The sequence below is a fragment of the Biomphalaria glabrata genome, chromosome 8 (assembly GCF_947242115.1).
Source record: "Biomphalaria glabrata chromosome 8, xgBioGlab47.1, whole genome shotgun sequence".
Classification (NCBI taxonomy): Eukaryota; Metazoa; Mollusca; class Gastropoda; family Planorbidae; genus Biomphalaria; species Biomphalaria glabrata.
This window is the reverse complement of record NC_074718.1, coordinates 34384395-34409533: the sequence shown is the minus strand read 5'-3', so window position 1 is coordinate 34409533 and position 25139 is coordinate 34384395. Positions and strand designations below refer to the sequence as shown.

General features: G+C 39.2%; 1 protein-coding gene across 1 annotated transcript in view; it reads left to right on the top strand.

Annotated features, from left to right (window-relative positions):
• Positions 1-19291, top strand: part of LOC106052485 (protocadherin alpha-13-like) — a 40357-nt gene extending 21066 nt beyond the window's left edge. Inside the window, exons 3-5 of the mRNA XM_013207878.2 lie at positions 8942-11738; positions 16284-16392; positions 16505-19291. Of these exons, the coding sequence (XP_013063332.2) occupies positions 9006-11738; positions 16284-16392; positions 16505-17238 (3576 nt within the window). The 5' untranslated portion in view covers positions 8942-9005 and the 3' untranslated portion in view covers positions 17239-19291. The remainder of the gene's footprint in view (positions 1-8941; positions 11739-16283; positions 16393-16504) is intronic.
• Positions 19292-25139: the final 5848 nt, after the last annotated feature.

Here is a 25139-nt window from a genome sequence, read left to right as displayed (position 1 = left end):
ACTACATTTCGTAATTTCTTCCTTACTTTTCATCTTTTACTCTCTCTCTCTCTTTTCTTTCTCTCTTCCGCTCTTTCTGTGTCCCTGTCTATTTCTCCCTTTCTCTATCTCACTTTGTCTATCCCCTCTCTCCTTTTCTCTCTTTTGCCCTCTTACTTTTGCTGTTTCTCGCTCTCTCTCTCCCTCTCTCCCCCTCCCTCTCTTTTGTTTTCCCTCACTCTAGATTCTAATCCTATCACATCAAAAGACATGTTGATTATGCTTCAAGCATCCCTGTGTGTCACCAGCGCATAAATCATGTACGTGTTAGCTCTTGAGTTATCTACCTTTAAGCTTTTAATTGAGTAGTCTCCCCTCACCCCCGTGCTGACGACCAAAGTCGGCAACGGTTCTCAAATTTCCAAACTCATCTCGCCTCCAGCGTTGGTACTACAGCGGCATGACAGTTCATTATATTTATGTCCTTACAAGAATGCCATTGTTTTTTAGTTTTTTTTTTTTTTGTTTTTTGTCTTGAAGAATCTACTTTTGATTTAAGATTGTGACATTCCATTGTGAGTTGATGAAGGACTTCATTGTTCACGTTTAGATTGGTTTCAGTGTAGGCTTGAAGGCAGCCAGACATGACATTAAAGGGGCAGGGGCAATGTTTTGTAACGGGCCATGACATTATTCTGTTCGTGTTGGAGGTTCTCTTGGCTTTTAGTGCTATTTTCAGTCCATAGGGAAAAGGAAAAAAAAAAAAGACGGAAGAAAAGATAAGCCGATCATAGGCGTACATAGAATAGGGATCAATGGAATCTTTCAAGAGAACAAAACATGTATATACTATATTTGAAAGACTACTCTTATTGGGGATAGTTCAAAAAGATATTTAGCTAATTTATTAGTGTTCTCTCATTGTCTCTCTCTCTCTCTCTCTCTTTTATTACTCTCTCGTTTTCCTCTTTCTCTTTTCGACTTTTCTCTCTCTCTCTTTTCTCTCTCTCTCTCTCGTTGTCCTCTTTCTCTCTCTCTTTCTTTCTCTCTATTTCCCTCTCTCTTTCTGTTTCTTTCTATTTATCTATTTTTTTCTTTCTATGACTTTTTTTTTCTCACTCATTTTCTATCTTTTCTTGCAGACACAAACACACACACTTGTAAACCTATATGCAACACCACACTTTTATCTAGCCGAATCCCATTCCATAGCCTCCCCCCCTGGCCGCTGCTGTACGCTCCTTCTTGCGAGCAGACGATCTAGATCACCTTTCAGGTGAAGGGCGTTTTTTTAATACCATGTCAAATTTGAGGAGGTGTACCAGAGGCAGACGTCACATTAAAACTGTCTGTGACCACTTCCCGAAGTCCCTAATACACACTTTGTTCTTGAATATCGTCTGCCACTTCCTTTGCCAAGGTCATACAATATCCTGAAAATAGATCATAAATTATTGGGGAATACAAAACACAAGTTCAAAGCGAGGCAGAGTTGAAGTCCATGACATGTATGGAAGAACATGGACATTTTTATAAAATTATGTACTTCCCCTTTCAGACCTTGCGATCTATAGGGCAGATGATGTAAAGGTCACCTGTTTCTGTGGCCCACTGTTAACAAGGGTGTCATACGGCCAGCGCAACGACCAACTGCCTTTACTTTCCCCAAATAATGTCAGGTACTCATTAGAGCTGGGTGGACTCAGGAGCGCCCAAATACCCCGAGTTAAAAATCCCAGTCTTCACCAGGATTCGAACCAGGGAACTCGGTTCGGAAGCCAAGCGCTTTACCGCCATCGCGTCACATGAAAATTGTGCAATATTATTTATTTGGTTGAAAGTCCCCTGGATTGGTACTGATTCTGTTACGTGATTCTTATAATCGACACCCTTGCTTCGAACAAAAATAGTTACTGAGCCAAAATTGTTAAAACATTGAGAATTGTTGTATTTGAAAGGAGTCTCCTGTTAGACATGTTTTTGATGCTCCTTTAGACTTGAAGATTTATTACATCTTAGACTAGTCGAATATACATTTTGAATTTTTTTAATTAAAAAAAGTATTCAAATGAGCAAGAAAACAGAATGAAAGTAGCATTTCTAGAATAATCTAAAAGATAATGATAATAATAATAATAATAATAATCTTTATTGTCCGTAAGGAAATACAGAAGAACCCTATTGAATTCATACGTCCTGATTATGAGGTTATTACCTTATGATGTTATTTGGTCTCCCAATTTGTCCTACTTCTAATTGACAAAAACCTGTTACTGCGATTGGCTCTGATAAACGCTGAAATGTCAGTTTGTTTCATTGAGGGCAGATAACTGTCTATTGCACGCAGTGCTTCGAATAACTTGGCCCCAGAGTTATGCTCACTCTGACTTCTCTCGTGGTGCTAAATACTTTTAGCATACCTCCTAGTTTCTTGTTCATCGTTTTTTATTTCTTCCTCGTTCCATCTTTCAGCTAACAGCTAACTAGGGGGCTTGCTTCTGGCATTCTAATCAAACATAACCATTTCTTTTAACACTCGCTATTAGACTGATGGGCTGTCAGAACGCTAGCATTGGGGGGTTACACCAGGTTACCAAGCATAAAAATATAAAGAAAGAAAAAATGGAATGTCAAAGGTTACTGGTGAATGTGTCGTAAATTATCACCAGCTGTAACTACTGATGTGAGTACAGGGAGCGATGACGACAACGCCAGACTGCTAGAGCTACATCGCAATAAAACGCGCGAGATTTGGTTTTATTGATAGTAAACGCCATCGTCTGACTCCGCAACCAATCGCCACGGGCTGCTTTTATTACAGCCAATCAAATCGAGTTTTATGAATAACGTCCTTGTCCTTCAACTTCCTCCATTTTCTCTCCCCCCCCCCCCTCCAGTTTTCCTTTACGTTCAATACAATATATGAATTTTCTATGAACTATAAATAAGCTTTTGTGCAACTATATATGAACTGTAAGCTGTAGAACTTTGACATTGTTACATTTTGGTTAATGTGTGTTACTTTTAAATTGGTCTATGATGTTGCAGCTGTTATGGAATGAGGTGCTGGATTTACCTATAGGCAACATAAGCTACGCTTTAGGGCTCCCACTTGCTTGGGCCCACTAAGAAATGGTTCCAGATAATTTTATTTTAAAGAAAGAGCCGCCTTTACTTTTCCCCAACTAATGCCAGGTACCCATTAGGGTCGCTCAAGAATCCTGAAATTAAAGATCCCATACTTCACCAGGATTCGAACTGTTGTGGATTTTAGATGTAGGCCTATAAAGTGCAATTGGTTTTATTCTGAACTAATAGTTTTTTTTTTTTTTTTTTTTTTATGTTTGCGATATCATGCAGGAGGCGCGGTGGCTGGCGGTAAAGCGCTTGATTTCTGAACCAGGAGTTCCGGGTTCGAAACCTGGGATTTTTAAATTTCTGAACCTTTGGGCGCCTTTTTCCACCCAGCTCTATTGGCTACCTGACAATAGTTGGGGCTAAGTAAGGCCGTTGTGCTGGCCACGTGACACCCTCGTTAACCGTAGGCCACAGAATCAGATGACTTTTACATCATCTGCCCTATAGGTCTGAAAGGGGAATATTAATCTGTCTGCATATCGGTGTCTGGGATGTTAATCTAGTATCCAACTGATCATTTGCATACGATATATGCTTTAAAAAAGGTTTCCCCTCTTTGCATATAATATGTATCTTTCACATGCCTGCACGTTTCTTTTAGAAATGGATAAAAAAAATTCTTAGAAGACAAACTTTATTTTTGTTTAGACGATTAAATCTTGGCACGCTGTGAATTGTGTTAAAAAGAGTATAGAATTGGGGAACCCTATCTGGGTGTTGACAAGCTTCTTTCACGGTATATTAGTGAACACATTTGGCAAAGTAGTTGATTTGAGCGAAATGGTAGGTGCAGACCTCACACGTTCTGTCTTACCACCACCCCATTTTTGTACCCCGTCCCCTCGCGCCTCACCCGTTAATGCGCATTTGATCCGCCCATGTTGTGACTCAAAGAGGTCTCCTATAACAAAGAGTGAAGCTGAGATTGTGTCTCCCCCTTTTGTTTTCTTTACCCTCAACTTCCAGGACATGCTATAAGTTCCACATGCTGCTTGATACGTCAGACACCCCCACCCCCCTTCCCAAATGCCTCCTGGAAACAATTAACATCTCATAGAGGAGGTGTAAAGTATAATACAAGGGAGGATAGGGACCGAGCGATTGATCCCAAAGTTTGACAAGAAAGGTTTTTAAACTAATGAGATATGGCTGCCATCTTTAACTATGCGCGCCTGTGATCCATCAGGAAAATCAAAGGAAGTTCCTTATTTTTTTGTTTCTTGTCGAGGGCTTTAGAAAGTCACGTGATATGATATTACTTTGGTAATGTGAATAAGAGAGAGCGTGTTGGAGATAATTGGTTCAATCAATTTCAACCATTGTGTAATTATGCACCTACCGCCGTTGGCCACTTTCAATTAATATTTTTAAAGCTGTAAATCACGCCAAGGAAAGAGGGTCTTCGTTTTAAACGCGAGGATATTAAATACGTTTCCTGTATAAAGTTAATTGTTGATAATGTGGTTAATTATATTTCTTTCTTAGGCACCTGTCTGCTCCTGTGGAGGTGTCAGGGTCTATTAGGTAGGGGGGCATTGAAGGGCAAGCGACCTTGGGGAGGAGGGCGGGGATTAGGAGGGAAATACAAATATCTGTGAAGAAATATGCAACAAAACATAAAAGAAAGAAAAAAAAAAAAGAACTCATCAATTTGGAACATGTCCTGTTAGTCGTCTCAACAGAGCTGTTTACCGCTCTTCTTTTGATGAGACAAGTAAGTTCAAGTATTTCTCCCTGATATTTTCTGCTGAGTCTTTTTTTTTTTTGGGGGGGGGAGGGGGGTCGAAACTTGATCTTGGATGGAACTCAGTGCTGGAGGCAGAGAACGCGAGTTCGAAAACAAAGGTCTTCAGTTACCTGTGATTGATTTGTTCTGTTACTTTTAGTTTTTTTGACTACAGTACTACCCGCCCCTCCACATCCAACATTTGGGCTTTCATTGCCTCTCCTCACCCTGCTCACCGAGGTCTGACCTGTTCAACAAGCTCTCGTACAGCCGTTCCGTGTTGCCTGTCACTCTCGGGCTACAACTTCGCTCCTGACCAAGCCGGACTTTTTGGAACAGTCAGGATCTTTTAGATACTGTTTTAATGTAGGATGGATGTCGGAATCCATTGACTGTGTGTGTGTTGATGGTAAGAGTCTAGTTACGGTTATCTTCACTTAGTGGAGTCTTTATTTGTCTTCCGTCCGAGGCACTGGAGGACCTGATGGGCTCATGAGGAGGAAAGAGGAAACTTTTTTTTTTTTTTTTTTTTTTAATATCTTTCATTTACAATAACACACAAGACAAACAGGTTGACGCTTCCACGTCCAGGCCATATAATACTGTTCAGCAGTTATTGAGAAGTTGTATATAGGTCATGATCAAATACACTGTTCATTGTAATAAACCTCTTGAGTTCTTTCATTATAAAGCAGCGGTTCTCAACCTTTTAGGCTCGGCGACCAGACAAACCTCACTATTTAGAATAGATAAAGAAAGACTATGATTTGAAGAAGAAAGTTTAAGATAAAGATGGTAAATAATAAAACCATTCAATTTAGAAAAGGTGTGTATTTATTTAAATGCTCCAACTACATGCCATGTTTTCTGGCCCTATTAGAGTTCAGTTTAGCAGCATCAAGTCTTCGCTTTAAAGTTAAGACGAAAACACCACAAATGCAAATGCGGTTCGACAAATCTTAAGGTCTTGGTTACGGCTTGATGAGGGCGGACATGAAAAATATTTATAATACTATATACATATACCTAATACTTTACTAAAGTCACAATCATTGTTTTAATATGAGCCATCGGTAATAGTGATGTAAGATGTAATAATCTACTTGGATCTTTCCCAGGCACAAGTTTACTGGCATATGGAGACAAGCTTCCATAGACCTAGAGCTCCAAGAGTCATAGACTCTTATGACAATTAGAAAGAAGAGGAAACAATCGCTTCCAATACGTCCAAAGAACTACGATTGCCTACCTTTGTTTGTTGTAGACGGTATGACCTCCCATTCCCCGATCCCTTTCATGTTCGCTCCCCGGATTCATATACAAACTCCCCTCCCCGGCCGCATGTCATCCATAGCTTGTCAGGGGCCTGTACTCCACACGGCTAACAATCCGGTACGCGCATGTTGGAAGCAGGCGGCCGGCGGACGAAATTGGCCAAAGTTTAAATATTATTTTAACTCGGCAATAAAGTAAACACATCGCGGACTTATTTTTTTTTCTCCCTGGGCTTTTAGCCTTTAAACTATTTATAAAGGGTACGGTGAAGGGGAGGGGCTTACAAATAAGGGAGCTGGTAGAGTATTAAAAGGATTCGTCATAAAACCGCTTATCCCCCTTCCATACACAGACTTTTTCCGTTTCACTGCCACCCCTCCCTTCCCTCTTCCCCCAGTAATTTGTCTGTTCAGGTTTACACTGAAGGGGAGGTAAATGGCAATAAAGAAAATCTAGATGTAAACTGTACATGCTCTGTCCGGCCGTATGGTATGGTCAGGTGTTCCAGAGCCCAGCTAAGGGTTAAATTGAGCTAAGGATCCTGACACGACTGGCAGCGTCTCTCGATTCTACCCCCCACCTCCTTTGTACATTTTATTGCATTAAAATACACAAACCAGGTTTTGAGCACAAAATGGTTTGGGGGGGGGGGGGGGGGAAATGATGCGGCGGTGAAGAAAACAAAGAGAAATGGAATATAAAATGTCTTTAAATACAGGAGCGGTTGTCTAATAGGTGAGGGCCTTTTACTAGAGATGCTGAGCTTCGATACAGCTGGCCGAAGAAATATACAAGCCCGTAGTGTAATCAATGCCTCTTGGTACCTGGTGGACTGAAATGCCTCGCGTGTTTGTTTATAAATTTTATGGTAAACAACTTTGCGAATGAAAGACGTACCATTAACTTTCTACAAAGTATACAATGCCTTTAAATTCGCGGGATGGGTATAGAGAGATCTATACAAAGATGGCATTTTACAAAATTGAGTTTAACCAGCGGGTACAAATGTACGTACCAATGGACTTTGGTTCAAGACTTTTATGGCGCCAACTTCATTTCTCCAAACATAAGCAGAAGGTTGAGTGAAAAAACCAAACAAAACAAAAGCAGTGTTTAGCTCTATGGCTGTATGTACTATTACGTTTACAAAGAAAGGTCTTCTAATGTCAACCTATCTCTTGCCTTTTAGAAGTAATAGTGTCATTACACTCAATTCAACGTAACTTAGAAATAATAACAATCAATGCTGGTCTATATTCTAAAAATTAATAAAAAAAAAATATCATTCATGGCCTGTGGGGTCCTTTTAGTCAATAGCCAGGGCACAATTAACCACATTAACCCTGTGCCATGGTTGAAACGCCACTAGGATAAACTTTGGCTTTTTTTTTTTCCAGATTTCCACACACAATTCGTCGTTTTACTGAGTTAAAAAAAAAAAAGAAAACGCTGAAGTGTGGAGTTTTCTTTTTAATCACAGATATGGCAAAGACCAAAATATAAATATATAATCTTAAGGTGCCGAAATTAAGAATTCGTCTTTATCAATTGCATTGTGCTCCTGGATATAGAGCTCTTAACATTACAATGAGCAGGTAAACTCAACCCAATTTAACAGTGAACCCCGGCTCAGACCGTTTTGGCATGTTTTTCCTAGATCTAGCAGCTATCTGGCAATGGGACCGTTGAAAATCTGGAGAAATGTCATTCGTGACAACCGCGTCCTTAGCAACGCACTGTTCTCATTATTTCCCGTTTAAACTCTCGTTGTATTTAGGTTTACCTTGTTTGTTTTTGCTTCAACGCGCTGCCTGTGTTTTTCATTAGCGATGTTTCCTGAGATACTGGGATAAAGTAATGGGGGGGGGGGTGCAGGAGGAAGCTGGGTGGAGGAGATACGCAGAGGAGCTCCACATGTGGTAAATGGCAGCAGAGGTCCTATAGTTGTCATCAAAAAAGTATTGGCACTTGTCGGCCTGTTCGCTCCGTTTACCAAAGGATGTCGCAAGAACAATAACCGCTCTTCGTACTAAGTGCAGCCGAGAAAGTGAAGGCCAGATTTCTTTCGTGAGATTTTTTGTTTACCACCACACCAATTTCTAAATACATTTTTTAACCTTTCGATTATAACAGGCCACTATTCTTGATAATATCTTAGACACAATCAGCCAGTGGCGTAGCAAGGTGCACGTGAGGTCGAGTTCAATAATGTTATCGGGGTTCCCTTCCCTAAAAGCTTGAGTGAGACTGAACATTAAAAGGAGACATCGTGTATGTATCGGCACTTTTACAAAAAGACATTGCAATGAATGTACCACATTTTACGTGCGATAGTTCCCTTAAACTAGATCCAGTGAGACTTCTCTCTACAATGATTAATTTCACGACACTAAATAACATGTTTTTAATTCAGGCTAATAAGCGACTTTTTCAAAGGCCCCTAAGATCCCTGCATTGTCATAAGCCCGGGCGCAATGAACACTTTCGTACCATGGTTGCTACACAACTGAAACCTATATAAAAACACTCGGCATTTCGTTAGTTATTTTTTTACGTTGCAAATTCAGTCGCAACTTGGTCTGCAGTAGTCAATCGAAAATACTACACTCATTCTTCACGTGCTCGCGTTATTATTACAAATTCTACAAGACTTTCACCTTATTATAATTACACATTCTTCTAGACATTCGCCTTATTATTACAAATATTATTAATGCTACGAAGGTATTTAACAAATAGCATTCACCTTATTGGATACTTCTCTTGCTAGAATCAGTTGTTTTTTTTTATATTATTAATACATGCTTCACTTTCTCTTTTCAGATTCACTAATGTATTAGACACACGTCCTTGGTTTATCAGCAACTTTCTGTTCACTTCTTCAACTATGAAGCTGCACATTGTCTTAGTCTTGGCTGCTTTGGGCTCTCAGATGCTTCCAGTCGAGTCGCAAAGCAGAAAGAGCATCACTTTCAACTTGGAGGAAGAGAAGGAGGTTGGCACGCTCGTTGGTAACGTAGCAGACGAGAGCGGGCTTAGGAACGAGGTGACACAGGACGTCTTTGACCGGTTCAAGTATCAAATTTTGAGCTCGGATGGCATCAGAGTAACGTCCCTTCTGAGCATAAACAACAAAACGGGGGCTCTGAACACGATCGCCCGAATCGACAGGGAAAAAGTGTGTGACTCGTCTGCTCCGACTTGCGCTTTGACGTTCGACGTTACCGTCCAGCAGGAAGTGTCCATCTACAAGTTCATCAGCGTCACAGTGGTGATCGAGGACATCAACGACAACGCCCCGAGCTTCCCATCACCCCAGCTCTCTCTGAGTATGTCTGAAGCCGAGCAGATAGGAAGCGAGTTGACCATTCCGCCGGCTACTGACAAGGACGTTGGTGTCAACGCCAACCTTTCGTACTGGATGGACAAAAGCAATGTCTTTGAGCTAAAGGTAGAGAAACTCGTGGACGCTTCGTCCCTGAAGCTAATCCTTCAGCAGAACCTTGACAGGGAGACTCAATCCACGTACAATTTAGTCATCTATGCCAAAGACGGAACCACCAGCTCTGCTTTAACGGGCACTCTTTCAGTTATGGTAAGCGTATTGGACGTCAATGACAATAGTCCAATCTTTATCCAACCTTTGTTCAATTTTTCTATTTGGGAGACCACTACAGTCGCAAGCGTAGTCGGATCAATAAACGCAACAGATTCTGATGCTGGAGAAAACGGTCGGGTCTCTTACCAATTTAGCTCTCTGACTTCGAGTAAAGTTCTGCAGATGTTCGCCCTGAATGCCGACACTGGCGCCGTCAGTGTTAAATCGGACCTTATGTATGAGACGATGAAGTTCCAAGCTGTGGTTGAAGCCAGAGACCACGGAGCATCGCCCAGATCTTCTCAAGCAATGCTGGTTATCAATGTGCTAGATGTCGGGAATAAGCCTCCAAAGCTTTCTCTTACACTAGCTGAGACTTTAGTAAATGGCAGTCTCTTACTGCCGGAAGACATCCCCATAGGATCTTTCGTAGGGACTTTGAAATATGTAGACAATGATGAAGGCAATAACGGGGATGTGGCTTGCACATCTATGAACCCACAGTTTCTATTGCAGGTAATCGAGGATCATGGTTACGCCATCGAAGTCAGAAGCCAGCTGGACAGGGAGAGCCAGCCCGAGATAAACGTGGTTCTCAAATGCTCAGATCGAGGCTCGCCCATCTTGTCCGCGTTTGTCAATCTCACTGTTAGGTTGAAGGATGTGAATGACAACAGTCCGCAGTTTACTGACACTTCCAGCAAGGTCAAAATAGCAGAGAACATTCCAAAGAGGGCAAATCTGATCAGGGTCTCCGCCAATGACGCGGACGAGGGTGTAAATAAGGACTTCTTTTACCAGCTCGCTGTAAACTCGAGCAACGCTTTCTCTGTCGATCCATCATCTGGATGGGTATCGACCATAGCTCCACTGGATAGAGAAATGACGCCAGTTATTTTTCTGACAGTTTTGGCCATCGATCGTGGGGTTCCACCCCTTACTGGAAGTACTACAGTGACCGTTTTTGTTGACGACGTCAATGATAACACGCCGTCTATCACCAGGACAGAGTATCAACTTAAAGAGAACGAACCCCAAGGCTCTTTCGTAGGACAAATTATGGCTGAAGATGACGATGATGGTCTTAATGCTCAGTACACTTTTAGCCTCGTTTCCGATCCGTCCAGCAGTTTCTTGGTGTCCGAGTCCGGCGTTATATCCACTACAAAATCATTTGACAGAGAAGAAGTTGACCAGTACACGATACTCGTTTCTGTTAAAGACGGAGGCAGTCCGTCTCTCAGCAGCACCTCCACCTTGACCATAGCCATAACGGACGATAATGACCATTCCCCTTATATCCTATACCCTACCCCTACGAACGACTCCATCAACATCAGCGCCAACCTTTCCCCAGGAAGCGTCATTGCTAGAGTCGTTGCATCAGACGCTGACTTGGACAATAACGCTAAGCTGCTCTACATCATCGCCGAAGGAAACCCCAACAACCTTTTCAGCATTGACAACGCAACGGGCACAATCTTCGTGGCCAAGAGGCTCTCCCAGAACCGAGGCAGTGAGTTGAGGCTGACCATCTCTGTCCAAGACGGAGGCAATCCTCGTCTTAACAATGAAACCTCTCTTCACATCAGTATAGACTTCTCCAACGCCACTCTGCTCAGCGATGCAGCGGTCATGGATCAGAAGTATGTCATCATCGCGGGCATCATTGCTGGAATCACAGTCATCATCACCATCATAATCGTCACCATCATTATAATTCTCAAACGCACGGATCTCGGCAGATGTTCAGAGCCTAATCTAAAAGCCAAAGATCCTAACCACAGACATTGCCCTCTTCCCAAAGACGCTACGGAAGTCGGCCTTCATAGTATTCCCAATTACTTAATTGGATCCTCGGACAAAGAGACGGGGTTTGGAGACGGGAACGTCAAATCACGTGACCCGAACATGTCCTTCGAGAGCTTTAAGACGACCGGAAGTGGAAACACATTCAAACAGGCTCCCACAATGTTGACCAAAGATATTCTGGATACAGCCAGTTTCACCTTGTATTCTGAGGTAGGTAAAATCTGTCAGAACAATGTCATAAGTATATCTGTTTTTTTGTCATAATTTAAAGCAGGCTTTTGCAAATGTCATTCTGAGAAACATTCTAGGTTTTGCACTATAGTACTACATACTTTCATTAATGGCACTCAGCTCAGGTTTCGTTTTGTAAAAATGCTAGAACTAGACAATCTGACAACTTAACAGATACTATTGGCTTCTAAAAAACTCATTTATTGACTTCCCAGCTTCTAAAAGTGATAGAAACTACATATTCACTTTAAGAGACATCCGGCAGTTAAAACAAATACAGAGAGTCTGCAATACAAAATTCAATCAAGCACGAACTAGTATGCCCAAGAAGCTATTTAAATAACCTTAATTAGCTTTGCAAGAAGAGTAACCTGTAAAGACAATGAAAATTTCCAGAGGAATCAAGAATGTAGAATTTAGTCCCAATTATCTACTTTATAATTAATTTTAACAAGATCAGTGCCAGATTTTACAAAGTGGAGGCTTAAATATAAACGCATTTAATACTATTAATAAATTTATAAGCATATCGATTATACATATATATATATATATATATATATATATATATATATATATATATATATATATATATATATATATATATATATATATATATACACACAGAGAGAGAGAGAGAGAGAGAGAGAGAGAGAGATCATATTGTATACACTTATGTTTAGTATACACATTTGGTTGAGAATTTTATTCCTGCCATGATAACATCTGCATCCAAATTATAAGTTAGAATTATTCAATAATCAAAATCTGTACTTTCCATGAAATAAAAACATGATTATAACCCCAAACAAAATTGGACCCACTCATATTCTGCTAGACCCACGCATATTTTATAACAATTTTGAGACCACAACGATTGTAGGCTCAAATTATCTCCAGTCATTCCGATGAATATTTTTTCTTTCGTTGTGTATGTAGGGGCCTATGTCTGTGTGCGTGTGTTTGTGTGTCATTTTTAGCATTAATTAAAGACGACAACCACCGATATCCGTGGACGCCAAATTCTGGCTTTGTTTACAAACGTCCCACGCCACCTCACCTAAAAAAAAACAACATTCTTCCCCCTCCCCAAGCACTCTTAACAAAGTTAAACACATTCGCTCTGGTCTCACGTGAGTGGCCTAGGCTTCACAAGGGGCACCAAGGTTTAGAGAAAACCCTTCGACATCCCTGAAGATTTACCCAAGCATTCTACAAGGCGAAACAAATCACCGCGACGGCCCGCCACAAAACAAAAAAAAAACGCTTTCTTCTCCGCGGCTCAAAACATCTCATTATGTAGGTGGAGCTGTTTACACTGTTGTCAACGACAACCCAGCGTTCGATGATCCAATCGGGACCAGCGTCTTACATTTCAAGTAAATAAAGATTAGCATCTCTTTTGTTCACTGCACAGACATTTAAATAAAAAAAAAAAAAAAAAGTATTTTTGGCTTGGTAAGAAAGAAGAAAACAACTTTCAAAGCCCCACTTCCTGATTGAGTGAATGGCTCATTTTCTGCAGCTTTCTATATCTTGGGGCAAATTCTTAATAGGCCATCATTTTTGTTTCTATTGATTTATAGTACTTTGTACGTATAACGATCTAAACATTATTACACTGTGTAAATGTTATATGTGTCCCTACTGTTTAGTCTACAATCAACTCTAGTCTTTAATTTAGGTTCTTCTTACGCATAATTGCTACACATATTTCTTTTAAATATTTCGTTAGGCCAGTGATGCCCGAACTAAGACACGCGGACCTCATCCGGCCTTTCGAAACATCTTCCTACAGTGGACAATAAAACCGCTGAGGGGTCAGTCCCAATGAACTTAATTCATTTGTCGTGATGCGGCTCGCGACACTTGTGTCGTTAATTTGTTAGACCCTTGTGCTAAAATAGGTTGTCTACCCTGGCACTGCTAGGTTTTTCTTTTCATCCAAGTTGTCGAATAGGTTTACTGTAGCACTAACATGGCCAGAACTGGATTAAATATTAGGTAAACCCTTGAGGCTTTTTGAGGCCTTTTCATAAGTCCAGAGGTAAACCCTTGAGGCTTTTTGAGGCCTTTTAATAAGTCCAGAGGTAAACCCTTAGGCTTTTTGAGGCCTTTTAATAAGTCCAGAGGTAAACCCTTGAGGCTTTTTGAGGCCTTTTCATAAGTCCAGAGGTAAACCCTTGAGGCTTTTTGAGGCCTTTTCATAAGTCCAGAGGTAAACCCTTGAGGCTTTTTGAGGCCTTTTCATAAGTCCAGAGGTAAACCCTTGAGGCTTTTTGAGGCCTTTTCATAAGTCCAGATATCAGTGCCAAATAGGATTGGTAGATACCGAGATGGTTAAACTGATTTACTTTTTAGAAGTATATCTAGAGTTAGAAGGAGTATTAGTAACTTCAAATCAATATTATTCATAATAAATCGTCGTACATTTTGTGTGTGTGTGTGCCCTAAACGAGTGCTTGTGTAGCTTATAAGTAAATCCTGCATTGCAAATGGCGACCGAAAGCTTCTGTAAGAAATGTTAATTTTATTGTTTTACATTCTCAGTAAAGGAAAGGAGAAGAGAGATCTTGAAAAGATTTTCCGGGGGGGGGGGGGTTCTTTTCCGTGCTGGTTAGCATTGGCATTATTTCCATTTTTTTTTTTTGTTCTTGACTTGATGCTAGTTATACATCAAAGATGCCTGATAGCTAGAACCTATACTGCAGTTCCGGGCACAGTTTGTTTGCAACAAAAAGCTAAATGGTCCTATCGATGAAAGTATAGTCGTCTTCGAACTGAACAAAATATTCTCAGGCCATGATACGATTCATTTCTTAGTTATTTCTACCAACTGGTGGTGGCGGCAATTACAAAGCGTTTCCGTAGCACTGCCTTGCAGTAGAGCTTATCTGCTAATTAACCTCAGTGCGTGGCGTTATGATTATAGCGAACTGTTGCCTCTACGAAGTGTCAGCATTAAGAAAAAGAAACAAAGAATTTCCCGACCGTTTAATCTTAACATCTTGGCGTCTTTGTGATTAAACTGAAGGGTTAACTACTTGAACACTGAAGATATCACTTTTTAGAACAAACTGAAATCGATTTGTGGTAGGTCACTGTGACATAGTAGTGTTTTGGGTTGGGGGGGGGGGCAGAAAAGAAAATGGAGAGGGCGGAAAGCATAAAAAAACACATTCAAAATTAAACACAATTTTATTTGTATAGTTATTTATACAGCTATTGATCTAACACAAGCCATTAAAACTGAGCCCAGGGGCCATTTCTATAAAATCGATCTAGCTAGCCTTTTTGTCACGTGGTATCATCATTTGTTCAAGTCCGTTTGAAACGTTGTGTGTGTTGATATGTGTGTGTGTGTGTGTTTGTTTAATATCGCCATCAACAATGACACTGGTATCGCTCAAGCGATATTTCTCCTTACCGCCTAAGTTGAATTCCACGGCCTTTATTTTCTTAATTGAAAACTCAAGTTGCACAATCAGAAACGAGAGCGGGAAGAACAGCATCGATTACATTCGGAATCGATATTTTGCTCACTTGTATTCGATGTTTTCTTTAATCATCACTTAACTTGAATACAAAAAAAAAAGAAGAAAAAAAAAAGGGTGCAACGGGCCATATCGATACTGATCACCCTGGGAAAAAACACACGCCCGCACCACGATTGCTTGGACTAATGGCTTTTGATACTAAGGGCGAAAAAAAAAATGGTTGCTTCAAAGGAAGGGAAAAGCGAGTGATTGATGATTGTCATTAACGCCCTTTGGGTTTCAGAACTTAAACGTTTTAAAATATCATTTTAAAGTGTGTTGTACAGGGGAAAGCACTCATTACAGTCACATCCCAGCATCATCTCTTGGATGTTATCACATTTATCCAGTGGCACTCTGGTGGTCTCTAAGTAAAGCAGAAATAAAGACACCCGTTGCATATGCCTTTCTCGCGCAATATGACAGAAGAAAAAGCCTCTTCATTTCTTCAACTATAATTTTGGTCTCAAGCCCAAGTATGTCATTACAGAGTCGTTCTATATAGACACCTTTGAGACCCAAAAGAAAAGCACTCGCCGTAGCGTAGACAAACGAGGAGAACTGGGATCTATAGTGGACGACTTGGTCTGCATTAGATCTGACAAAATATGCAGGTCGCAACTGGGTTTGCACTCCTCTTTAATATTCGGAATTGAACAAATTGCCATTATTTTATAGAAAAGACACGTCATATCTTTTTTTTTTAAATAAATTTTATTTTTACTTGAATATTTAAAAAAAAATTCTTTAAAAACTTAAGCTGGGTATCGTGGGTTGACAAACCGTAAGTTCCATGTTCTCACAACACTTAAGGTTAACATCGTCAGAAATGTTCAAACTTGACAATCATTATGTTGTCTATTGTCCTCTGTTCTGTGTAGTGTTGCCACTCTAACATGTGTTTAGCTTTTATAATACAATTTGCTAAATTTCGTTTAATAAATGGTCAATGTTTGCTTTAATATGCGTATACTTTTTTTTTTCTCAGACAAGGAAAAGAGCAGCCAGCGATGATCATCACAGCGATTCATCAGGTGATGTCACTACCAGTGACAGTGGGAAAGGTGCTAGTGATGTGGAAGAGGTCTCACAAGGAGGTAAGTTTGATTGATATCTTTCAAAGAAAAACACCTAAAGTATTGAAATATTTCATTTCATAATATTGTAGTCTACGTTGGATATTAATCTTTTTTATGCTCATTTCTTTAGGAACCCCACCTATCAATAACTACAGCAATGGGAACTTGGCTCCGAACCTTTTGGCTCCTCGCGTGCCTCCTAGGGAACCTGTGACTGCTGGGGCCCTTCCCCTAACGCAGCGATCAACGTTTGGTCTTATGCAAACACGTGACTACAGCAGCCTGGGAGATCTGACTCGCTCGGACCGTGTCTACGTGGCTCAGAACGACTTAGACAAGTCTAGAAAGATAGCCAACAAAGTCCGATTTACATTGGACGACGAGCACCAAGGCTCTAAACCATCTCACGCTTTTGCCGACCTGCACAGAAATATTCCGGTGAACCAGCCTGGCTATGGCACCCCCTACATGATGAACATTGGACCCAAAAGTGACAACGTCTCGGGGCTGACCCACATTCCTCCCACAGCGCATCAGAACGGGAGGATCCACGGGCAGCCTCGCTACGACCTGCGCGATCGTGCTAACAAATCAGCCATTTCAGTCCCCTTGAGCAGAGACGCCATAGCCAGACACGACCGTCTTCAGAATCAACCGCTGAAGCAGCATTCACTCTTGTCGCCTAATGGATACCCTCCAATGCATCAGCAGCAGCCACACCAGCAGTATTCACACAGACACCTGCCACTGGCTGCGCTCAACCACAGCATTGATGAGGATGATGACGATGGCTCCACCACAACGTCTGGCAGTTACGCGATAGATCATGTCGATGAAAACCTCAGCAACTCAGTGGAATGTTAGAACTTACATTTGGAGTGGCAGAACTTACATTTGGAGTGTTAGAACTTCATGACTTAAGCTGCTTCAGAGTTTTAGCTTTCATAATTCGCTCGCAATCCAGTGACGGTCACAGCGTCCAACTTCACGGCATCCAAGGAAAATAATAGTTCACTATGTGCCATTGACGTTGGGTGACAATTTTAAATGCTTTGAATATGTTCTAACCGTTTCAGGGGGTGTAACCTGCCATCGTAAACTCATATGTGCATTATGTATGCGGGAGGAAATCTCTGAAGATGATAGTTCAAGAATTAAGCACAAAAAGTGTTGTTTGTCCCTTATGTGAGTCACTGGACAAGTCCTAGCAGTATTACTGGACGATGCCTAGCCATATCACTGGACAAGACCTAGCACTATCCCTGGTATGTCATGGTTACTTATGTAACTGGACAAGGACTAACAGTGCTTCTGGCCGATACCTAGCAATGTCTTTAGACAAAATTGCGCTATTAAGGAAACACAAATCATTTAACATACAATCACAAGGCCAAGTTCAATGGTAAAAGACAAATAGAAATTGACTGTAGACAATTTTTTTCTATAGTGGTTCATTTAACTAACAGTGATCAATTATTTTAATTTTAATAAAGTGTCGAAACCTACAAAGTATTTATTATATTTCCTTTAGACACACATTCTGAACTATTTTATTTACTTTTCATTGTCACTCCCACACCATGTGACATTTGCAGCACTGAAGAAATTTAAACTGTATTGCTTTAGAATGAGAATCAAATATCCAAAGTTCACAACCCAAACCCCAACTCATCATGACTTTTTATTTTTTTTTTTTTTTTTTGGAAAGAATGTTTTAATAGGAGCAATTTTAAGACTTAGGGGTCCAAAACTTACCCAAAAATACTTGAACTTGTCTTTGGCTGTACTTTGTCTACTAGTTTTCAGTTGAACTGATTAAACAGTTGTAAGATTTGACTAAATGAATGACTGTATGTGACAAGACGATAAGAAGATTATGTGATGTGTCTCATAGTTAATCAAAGGTAAATGCAAGTATTATAACCGTGTACGGTCTGAATACGTGGTTTCCTTTCTTCTACACCGATTTAATAAAAATACTTTTTTTTTAAATACATGGTTAAGTGTTGAAGAGAGGATTCATCCTATTCGCACATCGGCTTTGTCTGCGTCAGATGCGACATAATATGCAGGTCGCAGCAGGGTCTGACACAGTCATATGAAATACTACGCACGAGACATTCGCCTTATTTTGCTATTAGTATCACCGAGTTGAAGTGAACAGCGAATTGATTTTTCGGTGTTCAAATAGTAAGACTTTTTATTTTGTCTCACGTAATTATATCAACCAATCTAGATGAATCTTGATGATGTCATCGCAAGATAAAATCATACATCACGTGTTCTAAATATGCCAGATTTCTAGTGTTCCGTGGGCGCGTATAAATGAATTATGGTTTGAGTGTTATTGATATGTGCTGATGTTCGAAGATAAACGTGATTGTGAAGAAGATAAGATTAATTCTATACGCGATTGGAGTGTTCTTATTTTTAGTTTGAGTCAAAGTAACCCGCTATATTATTGATGCCATGTTCAATGTACACAGCTATCCAATTATTTGATATATTTGACTTTAAACTAAACTGTTAAGCTGTATACTAAACTATTAAAAATTGTTAACTTGAGTTTAACAAATGAGATCTATTTTTGTATATTGTTAGATCAAGAAACAAATGTTGTGCTATACTATTGCTAATGTTAAAGAAATAATTTCATGCTTGTCCTTGCCTTAACAATGTTTAATTTATTCTCAATAATAAATTGAAATATTTCTTTTACAATATTATGAATGCGTTGTCGAATGTGTCTGCCTGTGTTGCAATGAAGTCTGTAGCCTATGTGCTTGGGGGAAAGATCTGACTGGTTTATTTATATTTTAAAACCACTTTGTAAATACTGTACAATTAGGTGTTCTTTAAGTTCATTGATTTATTCTTTGTTTTTATACAATAAATTTACAAAATTATTTACAAATAATCTGTTTTTATTTCATCATTTTGGCTTACAGATGTGTGTGTGTATGTGTTGTCTTTTTTTTTTAAACGTAATTTAATGGCAGGTTCAGCTAATTGCAATATAAAAAAAAATTAATAAAATACTCAGAAAGACACAAAGATAAAGGCACATTCCTAACCCTAACCCTGATAGATTAGGTATTTGTCAATGAACGTTGAATGGTGTAATACTGAGTTCTTACTTCCTGAAGTACTCCAGACACGTGACAAGACAGACACTATACGACTGACTCAAGTCCGTTCAGCAGACAACATGAAGTTTATTTTACTAAAATAATAATAATATACTGCACTCCTTGTTAGTGCTACAAGTCCAGAAATAATAACAATCCTATCCGCATAGCAGCGGTATCAAATGTATCAATCACGTCCGCATCTCAGCGGGTAACAATAAGAACAATTACTACTAGTGACACTGGAGCTTCAACTATAGATATCCATTGAAATACGAATAATACCTTAATATTCAATAAGCACATAATGAAATCAACTCTCAAATATTATTAAGCAACAATCACTAGTCCATCGACTTTCATGCTATATACATATATACACACCAGTCCAGGAAGCAACGTCCAACCTTCCTGGACCGGGAGCAAAACCTTACTGACTTGATTTGACTTGACTGAACTCAAAGTCAACTTTATTCATTCTACTTCCTGTTTTCTACATCAGGAATTCCACGTGTCTTTTAAACTCTTAACATGACGTGAACTTTAGATCATGCAATGTCAACTAAGACTGTGACAGTATTACAAGTTTGCATAAAACGTAGAAGCCAAAAAGTCTCTTTCACACCTTGCGATGTATAGTGCAGATGGTGCTATGGTAATCTATTTGTCTATTTTTGGCCGATGGTTAATCTTTTCTTTCCCTAACAAATGTCAGGTACCCAGTAGAGCTTGGTGCACTCAAGGGTTCCTTAATAATCTGGAAATTATAAATACCAGTCTTTACCGAGATTCGAACCCAGGACCTCAGGTTCGGAAGCCAATCGCTTAACCACTCAGCCACCTAGCATTAAACTTACGGCATAAATTATACAGTTGCCATTTTTTATTAATATATAATCAAAAGAATCAAAGTTACCATTTCAAGATCTAGCTGTATCATGAGGAAAGGGCCCATCTTTGGGAGGTTAAAGAGGAGGATCTTTGTCCAGGACAACGACCAATGAAATTAAAAATGCCATAATTACTCGAAATAAAAAACTCCTCATTCAGAGGGATTCGAACTCGAGTCTCATCTATCTATCTATCTATCTATCTATCTATCTATCTATCTATCTATCTATCTATCTATCTATCTATCTATCTATCTATCTATCTATCTATCTATCTATCTATCTATCTATCTATCTATCTATCTATCTATCTATCTATCTATCTATCTATCTATCTATCTATCTATCTATCTATCTATCTATCTATCTATCTATCTATCTATCTATCTATCTATCTATCTATCTATCTATCTATCTATCTATCTATCTATCTATCTATCTATCTATCTATCTATCTATCTATCTATCTATCTATCTATCTATCTATCTATCTATCTATCTATCTATCTATCTATCTATCTATCTATCTATCTATCTATCTATCTATCTATCTATCTATCTATCTATCTATCTATCTATCTATCTATCTATCTATCTATCTATCTATCTATCTATCTATCTATCTATCTATCTATCTATCTATCTATCTATCTATCTATCTATCTATCTATCTATCTATCTATCTATCTATCTATCTATCTATCTATCTATCTATCTATCTATCTATCTATCTATCTATCTATCTATCTATCTATCTATCTATCTATCTATCTATCTATCTATCTATCTATCTATCTATCTATCTATCTATCTATCTATCTATCTATCTATCTATCTATCTATCTATCTATCTATCTATCTATCTATCTATCTATCTATCTATCTATCTATCTATCTATCTATCTATCTATCTATCTATCTATCTATCTATCTATCTATCTATCTATCTATCTATCTATCGTCATTGACTTGTTTTATTTAAAAAAATAATTGGCAATTTGCGTGAGAGTCTCTCCAAGAGTTTCAAGACAATGCCAGGACAGATGCGAAACGACAACATGAAACAGAGAAGACAAAAAAAAAAAAAGGACAGCATTAGAAACCAAGGCGATAATCATAAATGACACTTGCGTTTCATTTCCTGGCGACATCAAAGCATACGATCTTACTCTTTGAGAAAAAAAAAGACTAGAAAGTTCTGTAGAGCCTTTGACCCACAGAGTTAAGTCTGTTTAGTTTTCATTATGACAAGTGTAGAAAAATATTTCGAGTGACATGGTGCCCTAATGATTGATTTACACGCGAGCGGGAGAAGAGAGAGAGAGGAGGGGAGAGAGAGATAGAGTGAGGGAGGAGATAGGGGAGGGAGGCAGGGAGTGAGTGCTTCTACCGCACGGGCGCAGAAAAATGTCACTCAACATGAGCGAGTAGATTTCCCAGCCTTTGTTTTAGTGCTAAAGTATATTTAGATGGATGAGCAGTTGGGTGTTTACACATAAACTCGGGTTTATATGTATGGTAGGCTAATGTTGTTTTTTTTAAATCGAACTCTATTGCTATTCATCATAATCTTTCCTTTGCGTTCCACGTGGAACATGGGGCTTCGGTACAAACACGCCACTCTCCACAGTCTCTTGCTCTTTCCTGTCCTCTCGGCTTCATCTATTGAACTACGTCGCCACGTTTTTTTTTTTTTTGGTCTTCCTCTATGTCTTGTGCCCTGGTGGTTCCACTGTAAGCCCTGTCTAGCTTTTATATTTTATCTTTTCTAAGGTATAACCAATTCATCTCCACTTTCTAAGATCTCTATTAATCCCACGAAATTGTGTTTGATACTTGGTTATCGGTCATACCCTGATAAGTGTGATGCAGGAAACATGAAACTTCTTTATTTACATTTTGATTTTTAATGGAGGACCTCAAAATGTCAATAATTTTAGCTTATATGCCAGGTACTAAGGAATGAGTCATGGAGATATCGCAATCAAACAACTGTTGCCCATAGAAGTTTCATTTGCCCAGTATCACACTTATCAGGGTATGACGATTGAGATATGCACCCACTAAAGCAATGACTTAGATTTAGATCCTCCGCGCTGTTCGGCGCATTGGGCGGTAAGCTGTCTCCACAAAGCTCTGTTACTGGCAATGTCTGAAGACTCTTCCCACAGGGTGACCACTGCACTAAGGTCCTTCATGAATGTGTGGCGCCAAGTTATAGGTCTACGAGGACGTCCCTGTTTGCGCTTTCCTCGTATTGGCCTCCGTGTCTTCAAAACTCTTGGTATGCGTAGTTCATTTTTTCGGAGAATATGTCCCGCAAACCTCTCTAAGCTTAACTTTATACTCACAAAGGAGCCTCTATCATTTGTCTGAGAAGAAGACCCTTAGGAAGAGATAAAATGCTAGAGTGAATGAGGCTGAAAGAAGGATTCTAGCCTCTGTGAGTAGACGCCACACAAAACTGCTGGGCATCAGATACCAGGAAAAGAAAACAAATGGGTTTGTACACTTACAAGTCAAGACTCTGGCTGGTAAAAGAAGGAACTCCTCAGAACCAATACACTCAAGCTGAGCTGTTTCAGTCCTACTGTAAGACAAAGACTCACTGTCAAAAGTCATTCTTCAAGGTCCAGTGGAGGGAGCATAACGAAAGGGACGTCCAAAGAAAAAAAAGTGTCTGGACAACGTGATAAAAATGGACCGGACTTTCTAATGCTATTCTGCTAAAGGGCAGCTGCTGACCGCAGAGAGTGGCAGTGGAAGGATATGATTACGCCAGACGTCACAGCACGACACTAAAAAATAACGTAGCACTAATCATAACTTATACATATTTTAAAAAAAAAACACAACCTAATGAAATAATCCGACGCAAAAGTAAATGCACATTTCTTTTTTCCATATGTTAGTTCTAATTCTTATAAATGCTCTTTCTTTTTTAGTAGGCTACCAAAAGAGCATGTAATGGGTTGACTGAATCAGTCATGAAAACCAAGCAGAGTTTTAGCTATCTGATTAATAAACACAACTAGACTAGCATTTGGATACGCGTAAGATGTTCTCTATCAAAGTAGTTTTCTGTAATGGATAAGATCAAGCAAGAAAAAGTGATCATTGAGATTGGAACTAGGATGCACTCATGAAGTACACAATGTATGAATGAATTCTCCGGCACGCAAAGAAAGTTGTGGAATTATGGGCGGCATACAAACAATCGCTACTTTTTATATATATATTTTTTTACACAGTTTATATCAACTCACTCTGTCTGTCTGTCTTGTCTGGTCAAAAGTTTGTACTCGTTATTTCTCACACTTGCCGTTTTCGGATCAAGTTGAAACTTTACACAATTATTCATTGTACCTGCTACCTGTTACCTAACAAACAGGAATCAATATAAAAAAGTAAAAATGGAAAACACGCATACCACATAGAAGGTATTCTATATAATACAGACGTTACTTCAAAAAAGAAGATAATTACGTCCTATGTGTTTGATATCGAAAATACAAATTAATTCTACAATACTGAGATATATGGCTGTTAATGTTGCGTTTCCCCCTTTAGATACGCTTTTTTTTTTAATGAGATTTTTTAAAAAGTGTATGTATAAATGATGTGTGTGTGTGTTTCTGTGTGTGTGTGATAATGTTTTAATACAGTGGTTTTTCAACTTTTTTTACCCGAGACCCCTCAGAGAGATACAGAGATAAAGGCACATTCCTAGTTCCATATGCTAGGACAAATGTGTATAAATGCTCATTCTTCCCTAGTGCTATTAGAGCATGGAATGGGTTGCCTGAGCCAGCCAGGAAAACCAGTGACTTGGCAGAATTTAAGTCTTTGGTTAACATGCATGACTAAGATATATAATCAATGGGGTACCAACGGACCCCTAAGTGAAAAAGCTACAGAAATGCATAATATACATCTAACAAATGTAAAACACATTTTGTTGGAGTGTTGTTTTTTTTTTTGTTTGTTTTTTTTTAGATTATAATTTTTGTTAAAAATAAAATTTAAAAAAATAAATGACTTGAATGAGCTTGATGAGATTTTATAAGTGTATTTATGTTCGGTGCAACGAGCACACATTTCGAGAAGGTTTTGTTTATTTGTGATGAAGTTCATTGCGGCAATGAATCCACGTTGTACCAAACAAGAAGACGGGGAAGCAGTCAACAACTTCTGTGCAATGACCCATAATGCAGGATTTAAATTTAAATATGTTTTTGTAACCAGACTTTGTGGTAACTATCTAACTAACTATCTTTGTTCAAACATTGGTTTAAGTTCCTAATACTCTGCGCAGGCTGGAGGCAATACAGTAATTAGCCCACAAATGACTAGTCCGAAACAAGTCGATAAAAGGATATCTAAATCGACCACCTGCGGACAATGGTTATGCTTGCCCTGGATGTGGCAAAATATGCAGGTCACAGCTGGGGCTGCGCAGCCACGGGAAATACTGTATTCCTCACTAATCTTCGGACTCGAAGACAAGCCTTATTTATGTGGATATTTCAATACTCTGCAATGATCCTGCATTAGTATGATTGGGATCTGAGTTTGTCCATGCGCAAAAGAGTTTAATACTCAGTCGGGAATAGCCAAGTGGAGAATGTTTTTAAATATGTGGTTTAGGTCGTCATTATAGATCTATATATGTGAGTGGCGAGTTGATTATTATTGAAATTATCCTATAAGATATACTAGCTTTTATCGAAGACGTTATGTAATCGAC